The sequence below is a fragment of the Centruroides sculpturatus genome, unplaced genomic scaffold (genome assembly GCF_000671375.1).
Source record: "Centruroides sculpturatus isolate CEXI.00-Female unplaced genomic scaffold, Cexi_2.0 scaffold304, whole genome shotgun sequence".
NCBI lineage: Eukaryota > Metazoa > Arthropoda > Arachnida > Scorpiones > Buthidae > Centruroides > Centruroides sculpturatus.
The window spans coordinates 670,993-693,209 of NW_019384662.1; the positions used below are offsets into that span (position 1 = coordinate 670,993).

General features: G+C 28.2%; 1 protein-coding gene across 6 annotated transcripts in view; it reads right to left on the bottom strand.

Moving 5' to 3' along the window:
• Window positions 1-20,324, bottom strand: part of LOC111626587 (arginine-glutamic acid dipeptide repeats protein-like) — a 51,904-nt gene extending 31,580 nt beyond the window's left edge. For 2 of the 6 annotated variants that reach the window (XM_023370023.1, XM_023370018.1), the window contains exons 1-5: window positions 19,908-19,996; window positions 19,222-19,321; window positions 18,469-18,567; window positions 10,678-10,758; window positions 9,464-9,608 (exon numbers count right to left, since the gene is read on the bottom strand). In XM_023370023.1, coding sequence (XP_023225791.1) covers window positions 9,464-9,608; window positions 10,678-10,758; window positions 18,469-18,567; window positions 19,222-19,321; window positions 19,908-19,996 — 514 coding nt within the window. Of the gene's footprint in view, window positions 1-9,463; window positions 9,609-10,677; window positions 10,759-18,468; window positions 18,568-19,221; window positions 19,322-19,399; window positions 19,858-19,907; window positions 20,193-20,266 lie in introns of those variants that run through there. The other 4 variants (XM_023370024.1, XM_023370021.1, XM_023370019.1 and 1 more) reach the window with 4 other exon arrangements.
• Window positions 20,325-22,217: the final 1,893 nt, after the last annotated feature.

The window sequence follows — 22,217 nt, forward strand, 5'->3', positions numbered from 1 at the left end:
TTGTATGTGAATTAATTCAGATAAATAAAATATAGGTTTTCTTTAAAAACTAAATTATGCATGTAAATAATTTATATGTAAATTAAAATTTTAAATTACTTTACTCAAACATTAATAGCCTTTTAATCTTTAATTCGTAGAAAATATTAATTTTTTTTTTTTTNTATAGGGCGCGAGGATGAAGCGAACCCACGGGCGTCTGCAGAAAATTTCCCGTGAAAAAGAAAGCTTCCAAGAAATAATTATATCAATAAATTATTGTTTAATTATTTTATTTTGAAAATTATTTAAATTTTTATTTTCTAACATCAATAAATCTTACAACAATACAAAAAATGTTTTAATAACAAAACATTGTAGAATAAGAGACAAAAACCCCAAAAAATTTTCCAAAATAAAATCAAGATTCGTGTAGTTTCAATAGACATAATATATATATAACAATGCTAATTCTATATACAGTAGAGCATCGATTATCCGAATACCGATCAACCGAAACATTGGTTAACCAAAAGCATTCCAGTCGGAAAATTCAAATTTACGCCAGGGCTGTGGCGTTGCAGCACTCTTACCCTCCCTACCAAACCAAAACTATAGGCCTAGTTTAATGTATTACATTATGTATTTGTAAGACGTGTGATGAAAATTATATACAGTACAGTTTTGTGTTTAATATATTTTTTCGTAAATGATCAGTTATCCGAAAAATCCCAGTCCCGAATTGTTTCGGATAATCGATGCTCTACTGTATTCTACTTTCTGATCCTCAATATAGCAAACTAATGAAGGATAGGGATGCTCCAATAATGCAGATTATCCATTGTATCCAAGAACATCGCAGTCAACTACAAACCAACTTTATACAATATGTAAGAGATGCGAACAATTTATATCATAATAAATATGAAAGAAACAAACACCACACTTCCAAATGTAGATGTAATTAATAGCTGTTGACATGTTATCTAATGGACTGTCATGTACTAACAGCCACAGTCTAATATTCTAAAATACTGTTTCCATTCCAACATTCGAACAAAATTTAGCCAGCTGTTTATTTCTATTTCTATTATTACTAATAAATATTCAACTTGGACATTATATGGAGCAATATAGAAGAATTTTGTACGGATGATCTTTTATATATAATATCCATATTTAACAAAGTAGAGCATACTATTATACAGACAATAATAAAAGCTATTGCCTTCAAGATAAGATATGCCGTACTATTACACCATATATAGAAATGTAAAAGATAAAGAAATTAATACGGGAGATAAAGATCAAAGAGTAATTTGAGAAAAGGAAAAGCTCGAATTTGAGCCTGCGAAAACATTATAAAACTTTGAAACACTAATTACATTCAAATGATTCTGAATGAATTTGAAGGATTTACCTACTAAAATTAGGCTAAAACAAATTTTTTTTTGTTTCAGATTAATATGTTTGAAATATAAAACTTCTGTTTGTGTATAAAAGAAGCCAAGTCAGTGGCGTAGCGTAGTAGGGGCGGCAGGGGCGCCCTGCCCCGGGCGGCACTTTTAGGGGATGGCAAAATTTCACAATAAATAATATCTTGTAAAAATTTGAACCATTTCATTTCATATTTTTTGTCGCACTTACGATTCGGACCGATTGAAATGAGCACGAAATTTTTCATTACTTATTCTGTGATGAAACTGAATTTTATTCTTTTAAATTGAGATACCTAAAAAAGGGGGCGGCGAAATTTTCCTCCGCCCCAGGCGGCTGACAATCACGCTACGCCACTGAGCCAAGTACAATTTCAAAGAGCTAATTCATGCCAAATAATATTGAGTATAAAAATTATTTAAGTTTTTTAACTTCTAATCGGTGAATTTTATGATGTTCTGCAGTCATTATCTCTGTAGATAAGGTATTAAGTAAATATCACAAGTGCAAGTTGATTTTACTTAAACAAACAAAGTCTAAATAGAAAAAATAAAAAGTAATAATAACTTTTCAAATAGTTTAATCAACTACGAAAAAAGTCTATCATCATATTTTTCAATTAAAAAACAAACTTTAAGCAAAATTCAATTAAACTAGCCGTAATAAATAAATACAAAACAGTACGTTAATCTAATCAATTTATCATTTCGAAACTAAATTGTATTTACTTTAGATATGTAAATAATACTTTACTAAGATATAACCATTAACAAATGATGATACTGATTATACAGAATCAATACATAATTAAACAATACTCTATTAATATGGAAGAAATTTAGTTTACAAATCTTTCAACTATTCTGATGTCATGTTTATACAGCTTGATCATTTAATTTGTAGAATATCAATGCCACTAAAGTTCTGACAAACTGCTAGCAGATGGCTTGTGTCTAATAATAAGCTGATAAACTTGCCAGTTTTGATATGCTGTGTGATAGTAGCAAAGTGACTTTCAATCATACGCCGTATATACACGCATACGTATGTGATTAACATTTAATTATTTAATTGATGAAATATAATTTCTCTATCTACATTTAGGATCTCCTGATTCTGATTTCTGTCCTGTATTTGTTTAATTCTGTCTCTTGAAAACGTGTCATCGGATTCTCGATATTCATTAAATTGTCTGCATATGAGTAGGAAATTGTAGTTTACTCAAACATTTTCACTTTATCACTTATACGGTGTTAAATGTATTAATATACAACAAAATATGGTTCAGTTTTTAAATATTAAGATTATTATTAAGAAATTTGTACTTAATATAAAGATCTCTTTGTAGAGTATCGGAATTTATGACTACATCGGCATATTCTCGTATATATAATCATTTGATAACTTATCAGCAGTATTTTAACACAAACAATTATATTAAATGCAATACAAAATTTTATATTTATGTATTAATAATCAAATTACATTCAATTTATATATTTTGTCTTTGGATTTTGTTACACGAGGATGGACATAGGTCCAAAAATACTAAGGATCACTCTGATAAATCAGCTTTTTGTATTATGATATTATAAACAATAATAATAATAATAATAAATCAAAATGCATTTCACTCTAACATGAATAATTTAATATTCTCAGAAAATTGACTTATCTAAGTTATTGATCATTAAAAAAAGGAAACAACAGTTCTATCATTCAACTAAATAATACAATAAAAACTAACAGAAATTTATTCGCTCCGGTAAACAATAATAAACAGTACAAGTGTAAATTAATTATAAAATCAATATAAATTTAATCTAGGTAAAATCTGGTTTGCTTTATTAAACAATATACAATAAATCATAAATAAAGATAAAGAGAGAATAACATAAATAGGAGATACGAGAGAGATTATTGCTATAAAATGAATAAAATAATGAATAGTTATTCAGAATTCAAAACACCAATCGAATGCTGAATGTATTTACAAATCTATTTTGAATGCCAATTACGGATTTGATACGGAAGGTATTTTAAAATATTTCTGGGTAAATAAATAAATAGAAATATTAATTTACAATTTAATTGTAATTCAAGAAGTTAACAGTTACTTTGCTTTTTAAACGCAAAAACCCATCTGTTATTTTCCGTTCTTCCGATCTCCAGTTTTCCTCCATTGATTTTTTCTTTTTCGTCTAGTCTTAGTCATCATCTCATTTCGTTTTTTTGAGCGTCCTCCAATACAAATTCCTGCAACTTAACTATTGTCGTTCTACCTTCTGATTAAGTGTCCAAAAACTCATTTTACTTTTAAAAAGAACAAAGTGGAGACGAGAACCTTACGTCGGACTTTAATTCTCCACCCTTTTTTTAAACTTTTTCTGCCCTGTAAGCACTAACATGTCCCTTTTTTCCATACCCACAATTGGGGTGAAAGGTGATAAAGGATAGAACTTAAAATCTTAGTTTTTTTTTGTAATAAGTTTAAGAAAACTCAGACAGACGAATAAACAAACTTAAAAACTCTCCCACCATTCAAAATAATTCCAAAATTTAATTCTCTTTAAGTTTCTTTAGATGGATTTTTTCCCTCGTTTATAATTGCCCACGCTTTAAATTTATCAATGAAATAAAACTACGACTTTGTATACAAAAATTTCAAATTTTAAAGTACGTAAATGTATTTTTCAGATATATTTCTACATAAAGCATTTGCGCTTAGTTTAGAACTTAAACATATGTTTCAATATACATATATAAATTCATATCAACACTAACCAACACCAAAGTAAAGTTATTTACATACCTCAAAGCTGGTGTGAAACAGAAAACTATTTGAGTAACAGNGTACGTAAATGTATTTTTCAGATATATTTCTACAATACATAATTAAACAATACTCTATTAATATGGAAGAAATTTAGTTTACAAATCTTTCAACTATTCTGATGTCATGTTTATACAGCTTGATCATTTAATTTGTAGAATATCAATGCCACTAAAGTTCTGACAAACTGCTAGCAGATGGCATGTGTCTAATAATAAGCTGATAAACTTGCCAGTTTTGATATGCTGTGTGATAGTAGCAAAGTGACTTTCAATCATACACCGTATATACACGCATACGTATGTGATTAACATTTAATTATTTAATTGATGAAATATAATTTCTCTATCTACATTTAGGATCTCCTGATTCTGATTTCTGTCCTGTATTTGTTTAATTCTGTCTCTTGAAAACGTGTCATCGGCTAGATTCTCGATATTCATTAAATTGTCTGCATATGAGTAGGAAATTGTAGTTTACTCAAACATTTTCACTTTATCACTTATACGGTGTTAAATGTATTAATATACAACAAAATATGGTTCAGTTTTTAAATATTAAGATTATTATTAAGAAATTTGTACTTAATATAAAGATCTCTTTGTAGAGTATCGGAATTTATGACTACATCGGCATATTCTCGTATATATAATCATTTGATAACTTATCAGCAGTATTTTAACACAAACAATTATATTAAATGCAATACAAAATTTTATATTTATGTATTAATAATCAAATTACATTCAATTTATATATTTTGTCTTTGGATTTTGTTACACGAGGATGGACATAGGTCCAAAAATACTAAGGATCACTCTGATAAATCAGCTTTTTGTATTATGATATTATAAACAATAATAATAATAATAATAAATCTTCAATACATGTTTTATTTTTATTAGGAGTTAAAATGTCCCAATATAGTTTGATATAGTGTCAAACTTCAATTTAGTACCGCCATTTGTTNCAATTTATCATTTCGAAACTAAATTGTATTTACTTTAGATATGTAAATAATACTTTACTAAGATATAACCATTAACAAATGATGATACTGATTATACAGAATCAATACATAATTAAACAATACTCTATTAATATGGAAGAAATTTAGTTTACAAATCTTTCAACTATTCTGATGTCATGTTTATACAGCTTGATCATTTAATTTGTAGAATATCAATGCCACTAAAGTTCTGACAAACTGCTAGCAGATGGCTTGTGTCTAATAATAAGCTGATAAACTTGCCAGTTTTGATATGCTGTGTGATAGTAGCAAAGTGACTTTCAATCATACGCCGTATATACACGCATACGTATGTGATTAACATTTAATTATTTAATTGATGAAATATAATTTCTCTATCTACATTTAGGATCTCCTGATTCTGATTTCTGTCCTGTATTTGTTTAATTCTGTCTCTTGAAAACGTGTCATCGGATTCTCGATATTCATTAAATTGTCTGCATATGAGTAGGAAATTGTAGTTTACTCAAACATTTTCACTTTATCACTTATACGGTGTTAAATGTATTAATATACAACAAAATATGGTTCAGTTTTTAAATATTAAGATTATTATTAAGAAATTTGTACTTAATATAAAGATCTCTTTGTAGAGTATCGGAATTTATGACTACATCGGCATATTCTCGTATATATAATCATTTGATAACTTATCAGCAGTATTTTAACACAAACAATTATATTAAATGCAATACAAAATTTTATATTTATGTATTAATAATCAAATTACATTCAATTTATATATTTTGTCTTTGGATTTTGTTACACGAGGATGGACATAGGTCCAAAAATACTAAGGATCACTCTGATAAATCAGCTTTTTGTATTATGATATTATAAACAATAATAATAATAATAATAAATCTTCAATACATGTTTTATTTTTATTAGGAGTTAAAATGTCCCAATATAGTTTGATATAGTGTCAAACTTCAATTTAGTACCGCCATTTGTTCACTTTTATAAGTGGTACTAAATCATGTATAACACTATAACACGTACGGCACTAAACTGAAGTATCTCAAACAATAAGAATTATATTTAAAACTTTGTATCAATAGTTATTAGTAAATAGTAAATCTTCAATACATGTTTTATTTTTATTAGGAGTTAAAATGTCCCAATATAGTTTGATATAGTGTCAAACTTCAATTTAGTACCGCCATTTGTTCACTTTTATAAGTGGTACTAAATCATGTATAACACTATAACACGTACGGCACTAAACTGAAGTATCTCAAACAATAAGAATTATATAGAGTAATGAAGTTTACGCACCAGTTTGAGAGTTTGAAAGTCGTGTAATTTTGTGGTAATGCTGTTTGCAATATGAAACTCTACAAAATTTACAGATATAATAACAACTCTCTAATTAATATTTATGGAGATTAGTTCATGAGCATTTATCAGTATTTTGTACGCTAAATTAAAATTTTAAATTCTGTTTTTTTGTTTTTTTTTTACATGTCTTTAAGTTTAACAAAATCTAATGATCTTTGGTGCAAATATAGCAATAAGAGAAATATTAGATAGGTTGAGGCACACATTTTAAACATGTAAACGTGTACTTGTGACGTTCGGCGCCGCTTTCCCATAAGCCTAAAAGTTTGACAATGATGTTTGGATAGTCGGTGGAATCACGCTCGACATTCCAAACACCATCGTCAAACTTTTAGGCACACGTACACGTTTAAAACGTGTGCCTCAACCTCTCTACTTACTTGTTAGTTAAATACAGTATTTATGAAATTGTTGATAAATTTTCCTCTGATAATTCTAAATATTCATTCAATAACATGTAGGAGTATAGAATATTTTACGTATACATTATTATTTTTATTTATGTATTCTTTTTACATGTTGTTTATTATTTTTGTTTATTAAACTTATTTCATCCATCACTAAAACTATCGTAAAAAAAATAAAACAGTAATAATAATAATAATAAAGCAAAATGCATTTCACTCTAACATGAATAATTTAATATTCTCAGAAAATTGACTTATCTAAGTTATTGATCATTAAAAAAAGGAAACAACAGTTCTATCATTCAACTAAATAATACAATAAAAACTAACAGAAATTTATTCGCTCCGGTAAACAATAATAAACAGTACAAGTGTAAATTAATTATAAAATCAATATAAATTTAATCTAGGTAAAATCTGGTTTGCTTTATTAAACAATATACAATAAATCATAAATAAAGATAAAGAGAGAATAACATAAATAGGAGATACGAGAGAGATTATTGCTATAAAATGAATAAAATAATGAATAGTTATTCAGAATTCAAAACACCAATCGAATGCTGAATGTATTTACAAATCTATTTTGAATGCCAATTACGGATTTGATACGGAAGGTATTTTAAAATATTTCTGGGTAAATAAATAAATAGAAATATTAATTTACAATTTAATTGTAATTCAAGAAGTTAACAGTTACTTTGCTTTTTAAACGCAAAAACCCATCTGTTATTTTCCGTTCTTCTGATCTCCAGTTTTCCTCCATTGATTTTTTCTTTTTCGTCTAGTCTTAGTCATCATCTCATTTCGTTTTTTTGAGCGTCCTCCAATACAAATTCCTGCAACTTAACTATTGTCGTTCTACCTTCTGATTAAGTGTCCAAAAACTCATTTTACTTTTAAAAAGAACAAAGTGGAGACGAGAACCTTACGTCGGACTTTAATTCTCCACCCTTTTTTTAAACTTTTTCTGCCCTGTAAGCACTAACATGTCCCTTTTTTCCATACCCACAATTGGGGTGAAAGGTGATAAAGGATAGAACTTAAAATCTTAGTTTTTTTTTGTAATAAGTTTAAGAAAACTCAGACAGACGAATAAACAAACTTAAAAACTCTCCCACCATTCAAAATAATTCCAAAATTTAATTCTCTTTAAGTTTCTTTAGATGGATTTTTTCCCTCGTTTATAATTGCCCACGCTTTAAATTTATCAATGAAATAAAACTACGACTTTGTATACAAAAATTTCAAATTTTAAAGTACGTAAATGTATTTTTCAGATATATTTCTACATAAAGCATTTGCGCTTAGTTTAGAACTTAAACATATGTTTCAATATACATATATAAATTCATATCAACACTAACCAACACCAAAGTAAAGTTATTTACATACCTCAAAGCTGGTGTGAAACAGAAAACTATTTGAGTAACAGGCTTTGAGGTATGTAAATATATAAATTCAATTTAAAATTATAACTCTGATGTTAAATTGATTAAATAATAATGAATTTTAATTTCTGCAGATTCGACTTTAAACGTTCAACATGAGAACGGCCAAGTTAAAGCTGCGGAAAGCAATTATCACACGTACGCGGTAATTTCACACTTTTACGGCGCGTATATTCGCCGTTACCGACGTACGGGTCCTTCGAGGGCTCGTATAGGGCGCGAGGATGAAGCGAACCCACGGGCGTCTGCAGAAAATTTCCCGTGAAAAAGAAAGCTTCCAAGAAATAATTATATCAATAAATTATTGTTTAATTATTTTGTATTTATTTAGTTGTATGATATAAAGCATTGTTATTTAGTAAAACAAGATTTAAATTTAACACAAAATGCTGCCTATCTCTAATCAAAGTTGCTTATTAATTAGATGACAAGAATTTATAACCATATTTGTTCAATAAAAAGTTCTAAGATTAATTCCCTGTTATATTTTCAAAGAATAAAATATTGGAGGATATGAATATTGGCATATACAGTGTAATAGCCACAACATGCCCTCTTACGAAACTCTAAAAAANAGTCGGGGATTTTTCCCTGGAACACTATAGTAGTCCAGGGAAAATTCCCCGACTCGTCCCTCTCGACGACCCTGCAAAAGTAAAAAAAAAAAAAAATAAAGAATTTTTTGCTGGACACTTCGGCATGGCTCTAAATAATCAAAAACAATAATAATTTTTCCAAGAACGTCTCGCGATTTTTCCCTAAATTCAATGTTGTAAATTGAAGTTAGGGAAAAATCGGTAGACTCGCTTTACGACGGTCGAAGTTCGGTCGTAAAGCGGAGGGGTATACTTTGTACACAAACAAGTTCGTCCGATACGAAATAATCAAATAAACATTTGATTTTCCTACAAAATATATTCTTTGTGTCGTCATTTAACCGTTTAGATAAGATTTTTTTCATTATATTTTACGTAAAATTACTCACGATAATCATTAGAAGTCGGTCTATTTTGTTTCGTGCACGTGCGTATTCGCCTTAGTACAGTTTGTCGTCTGTGCCGTCGATGAGGTCGTGATGTGGCGGCCGCTGGCGTCTTTTTCCACAAATAATAAAACTCGACAAGATCACCCTATTAAAAAAAATAATAATAATAATAAACAAAAACAATATCGTTTATTCTCGTTACATTAATATTTAAAAAGTAACGAAATGAAATAATATAATTTAAAAAAAAAATCTCGCACGAATTTATAATTAATTCAATTCCCGCTTCCTCTAAATTATTATAATTCTTTCGACCTAACTTGTCGCTGCGAAGAAAGGACAACGGTGTTTGTTTGCCAAACTAAACACAATTCTGCTTGTCATACAGCTATTAGGAACACCTGCCAAGGTTTTTTCCTCTTCAGAATAAACAATAGCGACGAATTAAAATTTTATATACGCTTTAAAAAATAAATATAAATTATAATAAAATGGCGGAAGAGGGAAATAATCCAGGGGGCGCTTTCGTGATTTAAAAAGAAAAAAAACACGTGTACGATTTTGTGACTTTAAAAAAAATGTCCGGTTTTTAGCGGGATACTTTGGCAATGATCCAATGACTACTCGAACAGGCAGTTTTGATGGTGTTTTCTTCCTGTATATAGATCTTTAGCAGCGCTGTAAGATAGTATTTTCGGATACTGTAGTTTATTATACCGCTCCACTATGGTTTATTTTAACTATCAATCTTTATCACTGTTCTGAGTGGCTCGGTGGAACCTGGTAAATATTTTACTAAGCCTGGGTGTTTCCAAGTTATCTCACCTATATTTTATTCATAAACATACAGTTCGGGAATGAAACCACCAATTCTCTACAAAACACATCAGCTACGAAAGTAAATGGATTTCACTTTCTCTGAGAGGGAAACAAAAGGGTGGGGGGAAGAAAGAATGCGTTATATTCTTCTTCGGCCTTACAATATATATAAATTTATATATATATTTTTTTTCCTTTTTTTTCTATTTCTCTCCTCCCTTTCTTTCTTTCTTCTCGAAGACAAACAATAGATTATACATAAATAATAATTCTTCTATTCGAAATTTAATAAATTGTAAACAAAACTTTCCTCCTTACACAATAGAATTTAAGTAATAAAATATATAAAATTAATACGATAATACGTTAAATTTTAATATATATATAAAACTTACAGTTTCTTTTGTCGGTAGCAATTCTTTGCGGATTTTAAAAAAATTCTTTCCATACTGGCGTAATCCTTTCACGAATTTTTTCTGAAAAAACAGAAGAAATCAATAGGATAATTGTTAAGCTTTCCTCTATTGATTTCACTTATTTAGGATTATTACTAATTAAATTCTGCTTATATCTTTTCTCTTTTTTTTTCTTTTAATCTTCGAACGTATTTAAAATCGATAAATAAATTTAAGAAAACGATTAAATCAATCGTTTATCTCGCTGAATTACTTAGTCAATATGAGGAAAATGTTGGCATATTTTATAAATATAACCTTCAAAGGACGTAAGAGGAAAATTTTTAAGTTATTTAACGACTTTTTTTTTTGTCATTTTTCAGGTACCAGGAAATTAACGAGAATGATAAAATGATATACCAGAATGCATTAGAATTATGGAAAAAAAAAACGAGAATAGACTTCTAATGACACGTATTGAGTGCGTGTGTGTGTGTTAAAACGTTTCAGCACGTTAATTGCTTCCTATTATTCCAAATAAAAACGCGGATGTATGATTTTTATCTACGTTAGAAAATGGAAAATTTATATATCCCTAAAACTATTAGACTATAAAGCGTTTTAAAGTACAGGCCGGCTTCTTAAGAATGGAGTAAATGTTAAAAAAAAAAAAAAGAAAAATTAATTAAAAAACTTAAATATAGTAGTATTAAAGTGATAACAAGGTTTCCCCTATTGAGAAAACGTGACATCATTCCGAATGTTACGTGAGAAAATGAATGCCGGGGTTTAGAATTCCTACTGACTAAGCTAATTCGGGATTCAATGCACGTAATCACCCCTACTACCCGCTAAGCGACCTCTCTCTCTCTCTCTCTCTTTCCTCCACCCCACACTTGGCTTGTGTCCCCCCCTTCTCCGGTGGTGTGCAAATAATGTTTCCATATATAATTACGTTCTGTCCCGTGTTATCGGGTTCTGCAACTGTCCAGTACGTACCTATCTATCATCTGTTATAACGCGATTCGCATTAATGTCTCAGTTTTCAATGGCATGTGACAAACGATTTAGGGGCAAGTCGGCGCTGTTCCCTCGTCACAAATCAATGTCGAGGGTGACATCAACTCAACCAAGGCGATACCGAGCTTCTACAAAACATTCCTCTATATGTAATTATCGTTAGTGCACTTGTCTATATTACAAAATACTTGTTAGATACTAGTACTTCAATCTGATTGAAAGAGCAGCGAAAGAAAACAATGCATTTTCCCAGAAGGTTGGCGATAATATATATATATTTTTTCAAAGCGGCATACTTTTAGAATAAGATTTTAAAGCCAGAAAGGAGAAGAGTTTCTAGGCTTTAAAGCGGTCGATTTATAGCATGTAAGAAGTCTACTGCAAGCTTAGTCTTCGTCACATCTTCAAATTTCGTTTATAGAAATGAAAAAATATACACCGATAGTTTAAATTGGACGTTATCTAATCCTTTACAAAGGGCAACTTTCATAAAATGTCTTTCTTTTTTTCTCTCTCTCCCAAGGAAACGATCATATTCAGTCAGTTCTTCAGATTCGATCTGACTACAAAGGCCCATTCAGTTACCGTATCTCTTATCTGGATATTTTACACCGGTAGCTTTCTATTATGTGAGAAGGCCTGAACAATTGACAGGCATCCACCGACATACAATAAAAGCAGGGGGGAAAAGGAAGGGGAAAAACACCCCTTGTTTTCCTCCTATTCCTCCCTTTTAATTAAGATTGCTTCACTTCCTTTCAAACTAATTTCGAAACGAAAAATTAAAACACATATAGGAAAAAAAAAATGGGCGCTTTTTTTGAAAAAAAAAAAAAGAATTGATTTATCTATAATTTACTTTAAAAGATAAGGTAAAAACTTAAAAAGTTAGGAGATAAGATAAGAAACTTAACGACTTCTATTATCTCTCTTCCTTAAATTATTTATTTTCTTTCAAACTATCAATTTTTAAACTAAGGAAAACATTCATTCTAATCTATCAAGTTAGGATATATAACATTAAAATTATAATAATAATAATTTAAAAACAAATGGCTAAATTAAGGAGATAACTGATTCATTCAATAAATAAATCTCTTTAATTTAAAAGATATTTTCTGTAATTATTAGATTAATAATTCAAAGTTGGTTTCACTGGGAAATCAACAATGTCACATTATCAAATTAAGTTAATCTAGGATAGAATTCTCTTGTGATTTTACATAACACATATATCATGTAATTTGCTTTCTCATTCCATTTTATTGATATTTCTTTACAGCATAAGTTATTTCGGCAAATGCTTTAATTTTTTAAGTTTTTTTTAATTAATAAAATTAACAGGGAAGCAAATTATAAGTGTTGTAAGCTAATTGCAGCTCTCTTCTAATTATACAACATTTTCAAGTGTAAAATGTACTCTTTTAATTTATTAAAATCACTTAACTGCAAGCAAAATACTGTTATAATAAAATGAAAAATTATTACTATTATTATTATAAATGATTTTAAAAAAGCTGTTTTTATTAATAAAAAATAAACAAGTAATAAATTATAATGTTATAAGATAACAGCAACTTTTATTCTAATATAAAATGTATATAATAATTATAATTATTTAAGTCTAAATTGCACTCTAAATTACTTTAAAATCATTTAACCGTAAGCAAAATTCTGATATAAAATGAATTTTACATTTTAAAAAACTTTTTTTTTTATAATAAAATACTGTAATAATATCAATTAAAGAACAAATTATGGCATTATACACTAATGGAAAATCTAATTTAAAATTATTTAATAATATAGCAATTTAATTGATTAAAATATAGATATAAAATTAATTTTTATTTTTATAAAGTTCATTTTAATTAATATTAAAAAAAATATGGAATAAATTATACTGTTGACAGAATATTGAAGTAAATTAAAGTATTTTATATCAGAGTTTCTTTAGTTTCTATGTATAATATAAATTTTTTAAGCAGAAAATTTTCTATTTAATTTATTAAAATCATTAAACCATAAAGAAAATATTGTTATATATATATATATATAAAATTAATTTTTCATTTNGTTTTTTTATGCAAAATTATTATTATTATATTAATCTTTATAAGGAGTAAAAAAAAATCATTTCTTTTATTAATCTTCCTTAATATATCATCATAATTTAAAGCCAAACAAACAATTAATTCTTTAATCATTCTTTACAATAATCCGGAGAGATTATTATTATCATTTTTTTTAATAAAAATCACAAATTAAAAAAAAATTATAAAGTATCTACTTAATTTACAGCTGTTTTCCCTCTTGCCTATTACACTTTTATATTTCACACATTGTGATTTTTCATGCCTGCAGCTGCAGAAAATGAATCAACTGCATTTTTATAGCTGCTTGGAGGACAAAGAGATATATAAAAGTTGTTAAATGATGTTAAAACTGGTTTGGCTGCATTATTTATGTCTTTATGGTCTATCTTTATTGTCTTAACAAAAGAATTATGACTTTGACAAGAATTATTTCATATTAGTTCCTTTTTTACCCCCTGTTCCTCCCTTCTATATACAATAGTAATATAATATATATTGTTCTGGATATAAAGTTTTATTACACTCTTTACCAATAACATTATGGGCTGATATGTTTACTAATAAGGCTGTAATTGCATGGCATGATTAAATATTATTCCATTTGAAAAATGACTTATTATTTTTACTTCTACCTGTCTCAGACTCTATAATCACATTACTAATCAATTGCTGACAATTCAAGATAGTGTAATCAATCATTTTTTTTTTCTTTTTTTGAAATACAACGTGGCTCACAAATCAGTTAACCATTGTGAAGGCTAAATTGCTACCTTATTCAAATAGTTAAGCTTTTTTTTTTTCTTTTTTTATCATGCTTCCATCAATCTTATATACAAGAAAAGCACATTGTTCTATACTTATTTTATGATTCATATTCAAAGTATGTGCGCAGATAACAAAAAGATGATTAACTATAACTATCAGTCGCTATTGCGGATAAATTCCTATTCTTTAAAAATTATATACACGCGGGATGGTCAAAAAGTCAGTTAACTTTTATAAAAACCAAATTAACACTTCATTTAAGTGCTTTCTATTTACAAATTTTATAAATAATTCAAATTAATTAATGATTCTTGTTGTTGTTGTTTGTTAAGTTATGGCAACACAACACTTGGGCGATCTGCCTAGGGGGAATGCCTTCCGGGAAGTCTTTTTTAAGGAAAACTGGTCCCTATTTAGGTGTTACAGACGTGGAGAAAATCTGTAAAACTCCACGTGGCCAGCCCATCCGAGCGAGGCGCGAACCCACGACCGAACTCCCAGCGTTCAGGGTACGAAGACCGCTTGAACACTGGTGGGCAATGATTCTTGTTAGATATGCAAATAAATTACAACACTAACAAATTGCTAGTGTAAATCTGTATAATGATGTAGTACATAGTTAAGTGACTTTTGAGCTATCTGTAATGCATTTTCCCAGAAGGTTGGCGATAATATATATATTTTTTTTCAAAGCGGCATACTTTTAGAATAAGATTTTAAAGCCAGAAAGGAGAAGAGTTTCTAGGCTTTAAAGCGGTCGATTTATAGCATGTAAGAAGTCTACTGCAAGCTTAGTCTTCGTCACATCTTCAAATTTCGTTTATAGAAATGAAAAAATATACACCGATAGTTTAAATTGGACGTTATCTAATCCTTTACAAAGGGCAACTTTCATAAAATGTCTTTCTTTTTTTCTCTCTCTCCCAAGGAAACGATCATATTCAGTCAGTTCTTCAGATTCGATCTGACTACAAAGGCCCATTCAGTTACCGTATCTCTTATCTGGATATTTTACACCGGTAGCTTTCTATTATGTGAGAAGGCCTGAACAATTGACAGGCATCCACCGACATACAATAAAAGCAGGGGGGAAAAGGAAGGGGAAAAACACCCCTTGTTTTCCTCCTATTCCTCCCTTTTAATTAAGATTGCTTCACTTCCTTTCAAACTAATTTCGAAACGAAAAATTAAAACACATATAGGAAAAAAAAAATGGGCGCTTTTTTTGAAAAAAAAAAAAAGAATTGATTTATCTATAATTTACTTTAAAAGATAAGGTAAAAACTTAAAAAGTTAGGAGATAAGATAAGAAACTTAACGACTTCTATTATCTCTCTTCCTTAAATTATTTATTTTCTTTCAAACTATCAATTTTTAAACTAAGGAAAACATTCATTCTAATCTATCAAGTTAGGATATATAACATTAAAATTATAATAATAATAATTTAAAAACAAATGGCTAAATTAAGGAGATAACTGATTCATTCAATAAATAAATCTCTTTAATTTAAAAGATATTTTCTGTAATTATTAGATTAATAATTCAAAGTTGGTTTCACTGGGAAATCAACAATGTCACATTATCAAATTAAGTTAATCTAGGATAGAATTCTCTTGTGATTTTACATAACACATATATCATGTAATTTGCTTTCTCATTCCATTTTATTGATATTTCTTTACAGCATAAGTTATTTCGGCAAATGCTTTAATTTTTTAAGTTTTTTTTAATTAATAAAATTAACAGGGAAGCAAATTATAAGTGTTGTAAGCTAATTGCAGCTCTCTTCTAATTATACAACATTTTCAAGTGTAAAATGTACTCTTTTAATTTATTAAAATCACTTAANAAACAAAAGCGATGCCTTATTCAAGTACTTAATCATTATATACATATATTTTTAATCATGTTTACTCCAGTTTAGTAAAAATACAAAACAAGGTTAACAGAATTTTGGACCACACTATATTTTTTAAAGAACAGAAATAGCCTTACATAAATTCCCATAGGTTTATATACAGAGTGGTCTAGAAGTCAGTTAACCATATTCTTTTGCTGTGTTCCAGGTACACTTATGAATTTGAATCATAAACTGAGTTTAGAATAACATATTTTTCCTTCATAAAATTAGTGGATACATGATTAAAAATATTCGAATAAATCTTTACAATGGTTAACTGACTTTTAGGCCCTGCCGTATATATACATATGTACAAAACTAGTTTCATATTAATGGAACATTGTGAGTTATACACACACATCTATACAGATATTGGCCTAGTTTACACGCTAATTTTCAAATGTTTATCTCTCTTATATTTGGAGATAAGTATAGTATATGTTACACTTGTGGAATACTTTCAGTTATAAATAATTTTCCAGTTTTTTTTTTACACTTTTTATTTAAAATACAAACATATTAGCAATGATACTTTATAAAAATACCTGTCTTATATTTCTCTAATGCACGATGCATAGTAAATGATTAGTGGGCAACTTAAGAATAATAAACGTGAACCAAAACTTATCGGTTTGTAAGCTTACTTCTTCTATTATGTAATATATTGAGCCTTCATTGCTACAGTTACTACTTCAAGGCGAAACATTATACGTGCTTGCTTTAAGCCTATGACAGTGCAACAACTATATTCAAGCCATTCGAAAATAAATTCCACAGCCATTTTTTTTGAATGAATGATAGGTTGGTATAAACCAAGCAGTCGGCATGCAAATCAGCACCATCCATGTTTTGATTACAGTCAACCCCCTATAATACTGGTGATTTTTTCGTTTTATATGAATTCCATGTTGTACGAGTCACTTAGATTTTATAAATACATGAGCCGTTCACAGCCCAGCACACATATTTGTAAAATCTAAGTGATTCGTACAACATGGAATTCATATAAAACAGAAAAATCAACAGTGTTATAGGGGGTCAACTAGTATATAAACAGATCAACTTTGGTTATTTTATTAAAAATAAAACAAAATGCGGATAAATAAAAAGTATTTATAATGAACTACCAATGTTCCATTTGTGGAACATGGATAATTTTTCAAATACAAATGATACAATAATTGGGATAGAAATAAATTATGCACATCAAAATGCCCGCTACAACCTTCCAAATATAGTAACATTAGTCTAAACTTAATTCTCTCGAACCGGAAGTCACTAATTACCTTAAACTAAAAATATCTATAAACAAGATTTTTACACACATTTCAGTCTGTACAAAATCAACAAGACGCTTCGAAAGTTTTAGTTTTAAGAAAATATATGCATAGAGGTATACAAGAAACTAAAATAATTTAAAAAAAAGAATAATTCTGTGTATTTAAAAACTACAAACATCCAAATATATGTTCCATTTCTGGAATGTTGCGCAGATAAAAGATTAATTTAATGATTAAATTTTTCAATGAAGCAAATGAATCATTCTTTTTATTTTATCGACAAACTTCACACTTTAAACTACTGTCTCATCATGTTTACACACACATGAAAGAGAAAAATGATGCAAAAACTTATCAAAGTTTGAAGTTTGATTTAAAAAAAAAAAAAAAAAACAGTTGGCTCTAGAGAGAAGCGGCTTCTCAGATTAACCAAGACTAATCACAGTGATAATTGATATAAGATAATTACTTTAAAACACTGTTTATAATAAAATATAGATAATAAGGATTGTTAAAAAAATGAAGACGGTGATGATTAGAGTATTTTTCAAGAACTTTTTGATAGAATTTTTAGGAATTAAGTGTTCTTCCAACATCCGTAATTAATATTACATCACTAGAAGACTGTTTAAACCCGAAGTCAAAGCTTATATATAATAATTCACTCGAAGAAACTATCGTATATTAAAAATAATTAAAAACTTATTTTTAAATTATGAGTATTTACCTGTTCTTCTTCAGTCCATTTCTTTTCTATACCCAAAGGAATTGGATTTTTTACAAGAGCTTGAAGCGCTCTACCAGTGTCGTAATTATTCTCGTGTAACTGAACAATAAAAATTAATTATTATTTAATTACAATAAATAAAAACATACATATTTAACAAGTAGTGTATAAAAATATTTTCAATTCAACAATTTTTCTATAAAAATAATGTAACGTCAGCATTAATAAGTAATTATTTTTTAGCTGTTTCATTTAAAATGTATGATTTTTGATAATGACAATATATTTTTTATATACTTTTTTAGATATTTAACATGTTTAAAAATTTAAATATCCAATTTTCAAAATCTTATTTTAATTACGAATAAAATATTTAATTACATTACATTTTTTTCGATTTAATTAGCAACTGACTGTAATTTATTTTTGATTTTTGGTAAATGAAAATATAAAAACTAACTTAAAACAGTTGAGAAGGATCATTTACTAGAATTAAATATTTAAATTATCAAAAAATAATTAAAATTTTCTCTTGTTTTTCAGTCTTTTTATTAAATTTTCTCTCTCTCTCTCGCTCTTTGTCCTTGATATCATATAAAGTCATTACTTATTAACTGCTTATAAGACTATATAATTAACAAGAATGTCATTAAATTCTACATTTTGCATCTTATTTGCATTGTAATCTATAAAATCAACATACCGTAGGCCGACGCTTTATCTAATTTCTAATATGTAGCTCGTAATAATTACCAGATCTAATGCGTTAATGGTTGTGTCATCTCGAGATGCTGCAAGACATCCATCTTCGGCAGAACCTCCGTCACACATTCCTGCAAAGGCTGCCATACTTCTATATTAAAAAAGAAAAAAAAATAGAACAAAATTTAATTATAATTAAAGTTCCAATAATTAAATTTTCAATACTTACATACAAGAGTTATTATATAACATATACCACCATCAAAATATTGTTATCATACAAGAATATAATCTGCTATTTCTTCCAAGTCTTGAGAAATTTGATCCTTCAAAAATATAATATCAGCGCTTAGCAAGTTAGAATTGCAAAATGGGTTAACACGATGCTGGAATTTGAGAATATAAAAATAAAAAACTGAAACAACAGAAATTACTTTTGCACGGCATTCATTACATTTTCAATATACATGTATTTTAGTTTTGTTCTTTGTAGTTATACCCATGTTAGCTATATTTTGTCATATATATTGTAACTTGATGCTGTTTACTAAATCATTCTGTCAGTATCATTTCAAAGTTCATGCAAAAATTATTTCATTGTAGTAGCAACAAAATTTTATATAATTTTACACAATTCATTATTACAAATAATTGAAAATATCTCACGTATAACATATACCTGAAGATTGAAAATTACCGTTAAGTCGACTACAAAAAAATAATTTAATAATATGTACCGAGCTGCTCGTAGATACATCATTAAATCACAATCTGGTACTCCAGGTGTCCATCGCAACTCCTCCAAAACCTCACATTTCTCTGGCATTTCGTTTGGAGTCACGTGCAATCGGCACTCAGGGAGGCGTGCCTGGTGGCTAGGACCCACCCTAATTTCGCCCTGCGTGCTCGCCAGTCTGCGTGTTTCTGGATTGTACCCCAAGATGTAGAAAAAATTATCTTGCTTCGGAACAAAACTCTTTGCGGCAAATATATCGGAATAATGATGGACCTTGCACTTTCCCCTAAAAATTAAATTTGTTATTTTACGGCATTAAACTTTAAAATTATTTAAATAAATATATATTTAATAACTTACCTTAGGGTTGAAATTGGATAACAGTCCGTAGCATCTGAGATGAATAATAAACGTGAACCAAAACTTATCGGTTTGTAAGCTTACTTCTTCTATTATGTAATATATTGAGCCTTCATTGCTACAGTTACTACTTCAAGGCGAAACATTATACGTGCTTGCTTTAAGCCTATGACAGTGCAACAACTATATTCAAGCCATTCGAAAATAAATTCCACAGCCATTTTTTTTGAATGAATGATAGGTTGGTATAAACCANTTTACATAATTTATGAAGATTACTAAATTACATTAAACGTATCCGACAGAATTTATATTAGCTTACAATTTACATATTTCTTAACTTATTATATATAAGACAAATCTGGTTAAAAGATTATGTTTCAGCATTCTAATCTACTTAACTTGATTGGATTAATAATAATTCCATCAATTTTTTTTTTCTTTTTTACCGCCCTCTCCGTTTTTTACGCAATAATTTTTCGTATATTTTACTCTTAATTTTGATTTAAAAATACAAAAAATATTTTGCTTTATACTTAATCTATTGATTTCTTTACAATGAACTGAAGAACACTTACTATATACAAGAAGAAAAAAAAATATTCCGAGTTTTCCGGGTATCTACTTATCTTCAGATGTGATTCTTTCCTTTCTTCCACATATAAAATTTATAAAATTGAATATACTTTTATAAATTTTATATAGAAAATTTTTTTTTTTATAAAATATCTCATTTTAAATCAACAAAAAAATTTTTTTAGTTTAATAATTTGGTTTTCTCTTATATTAATGTGGATTTATATCAGTTAGAAAATGGAATAATAAATATAATCATTCGGAATGAATTACGAACTTGCCAGTAGTAACGATATAGCATTACCAACTGGCACAAGGTTTATGGTAACAAATACTTAACAAAACAAACTAAATTAATGAAATGAATGTGGATAATGTATAAATAATTGAAAATATAAAACAAACAGGAAATATTATAAAATTTCCGTTGCGTATAGAATTATTGGCGGTGTTTTTAAATATTAATCTACACCAGACAGTTCTGCTTCGCGTAAATTAAAATGGTCAGAAGTATTTGTAATCGTAAAGGTTCGATACTTTTTGTACTAATTAGTGAATGTTTTTTTTGTTATAATCATACATACTAAAGCCTGTAATGTTAATACCAGTTTTAATTATAATCAATACTCAAGTCATATATTATGTATTAAAATCATAAATTATGACTTTAATATATAATTTGAATTTTTTTAAAATGCAAGGAGTGGATATTAGCCATTTTATTAATTAGTTTTTTTTAAAAAAAAGATTACTTTGCATTTATTAACAGCATTAAAACTTGTAATATTAAGTGGAAAAGTCAATAAAACCACTGAACGCTGGTGCCGGTCATGGGTTTGCGCCATTGTCCAATATGGAGTTCTCCAGCTTTTCTTCACTTATCTAACACCTAAAACAGCAGCAGTTTCCCCACAGAAAGTTCTGGGAGGCACATCTCCTCTTGGCAGATTGGCCACGTGTTACTTTATCCCAATCTAATCCAATCCTATAATCTTAAAACTAGAATTAGTTACAATTTATATTCTAGTTGCACGTTATATACTAAAAGCATAGCTTGCAATTTTAGTATAATTCAGTATACTTATGGAATTTAAAAAATGCCGAGGAATGCAGCATATCTTTAGCCTTCTAAATTAAAGATTTTCTTTTTTCGGAAAAGAAGTACTTCACTTAATTGATTGGAATACTTTGTCAAGTTATAAAATGGTGTTTTCAAGTATTTGATAGACCTTAAAATTTTTACAGAGCAATGAATTAATGATGTTATGACGAAATCAATAAAAAAACTTTCGATTTTTATTTAATCTATTGGTTTCTTTATCTAAATAGATAAAACTTTTATAGGAAGCTTAATGTAATAACAGCATAAAAATTT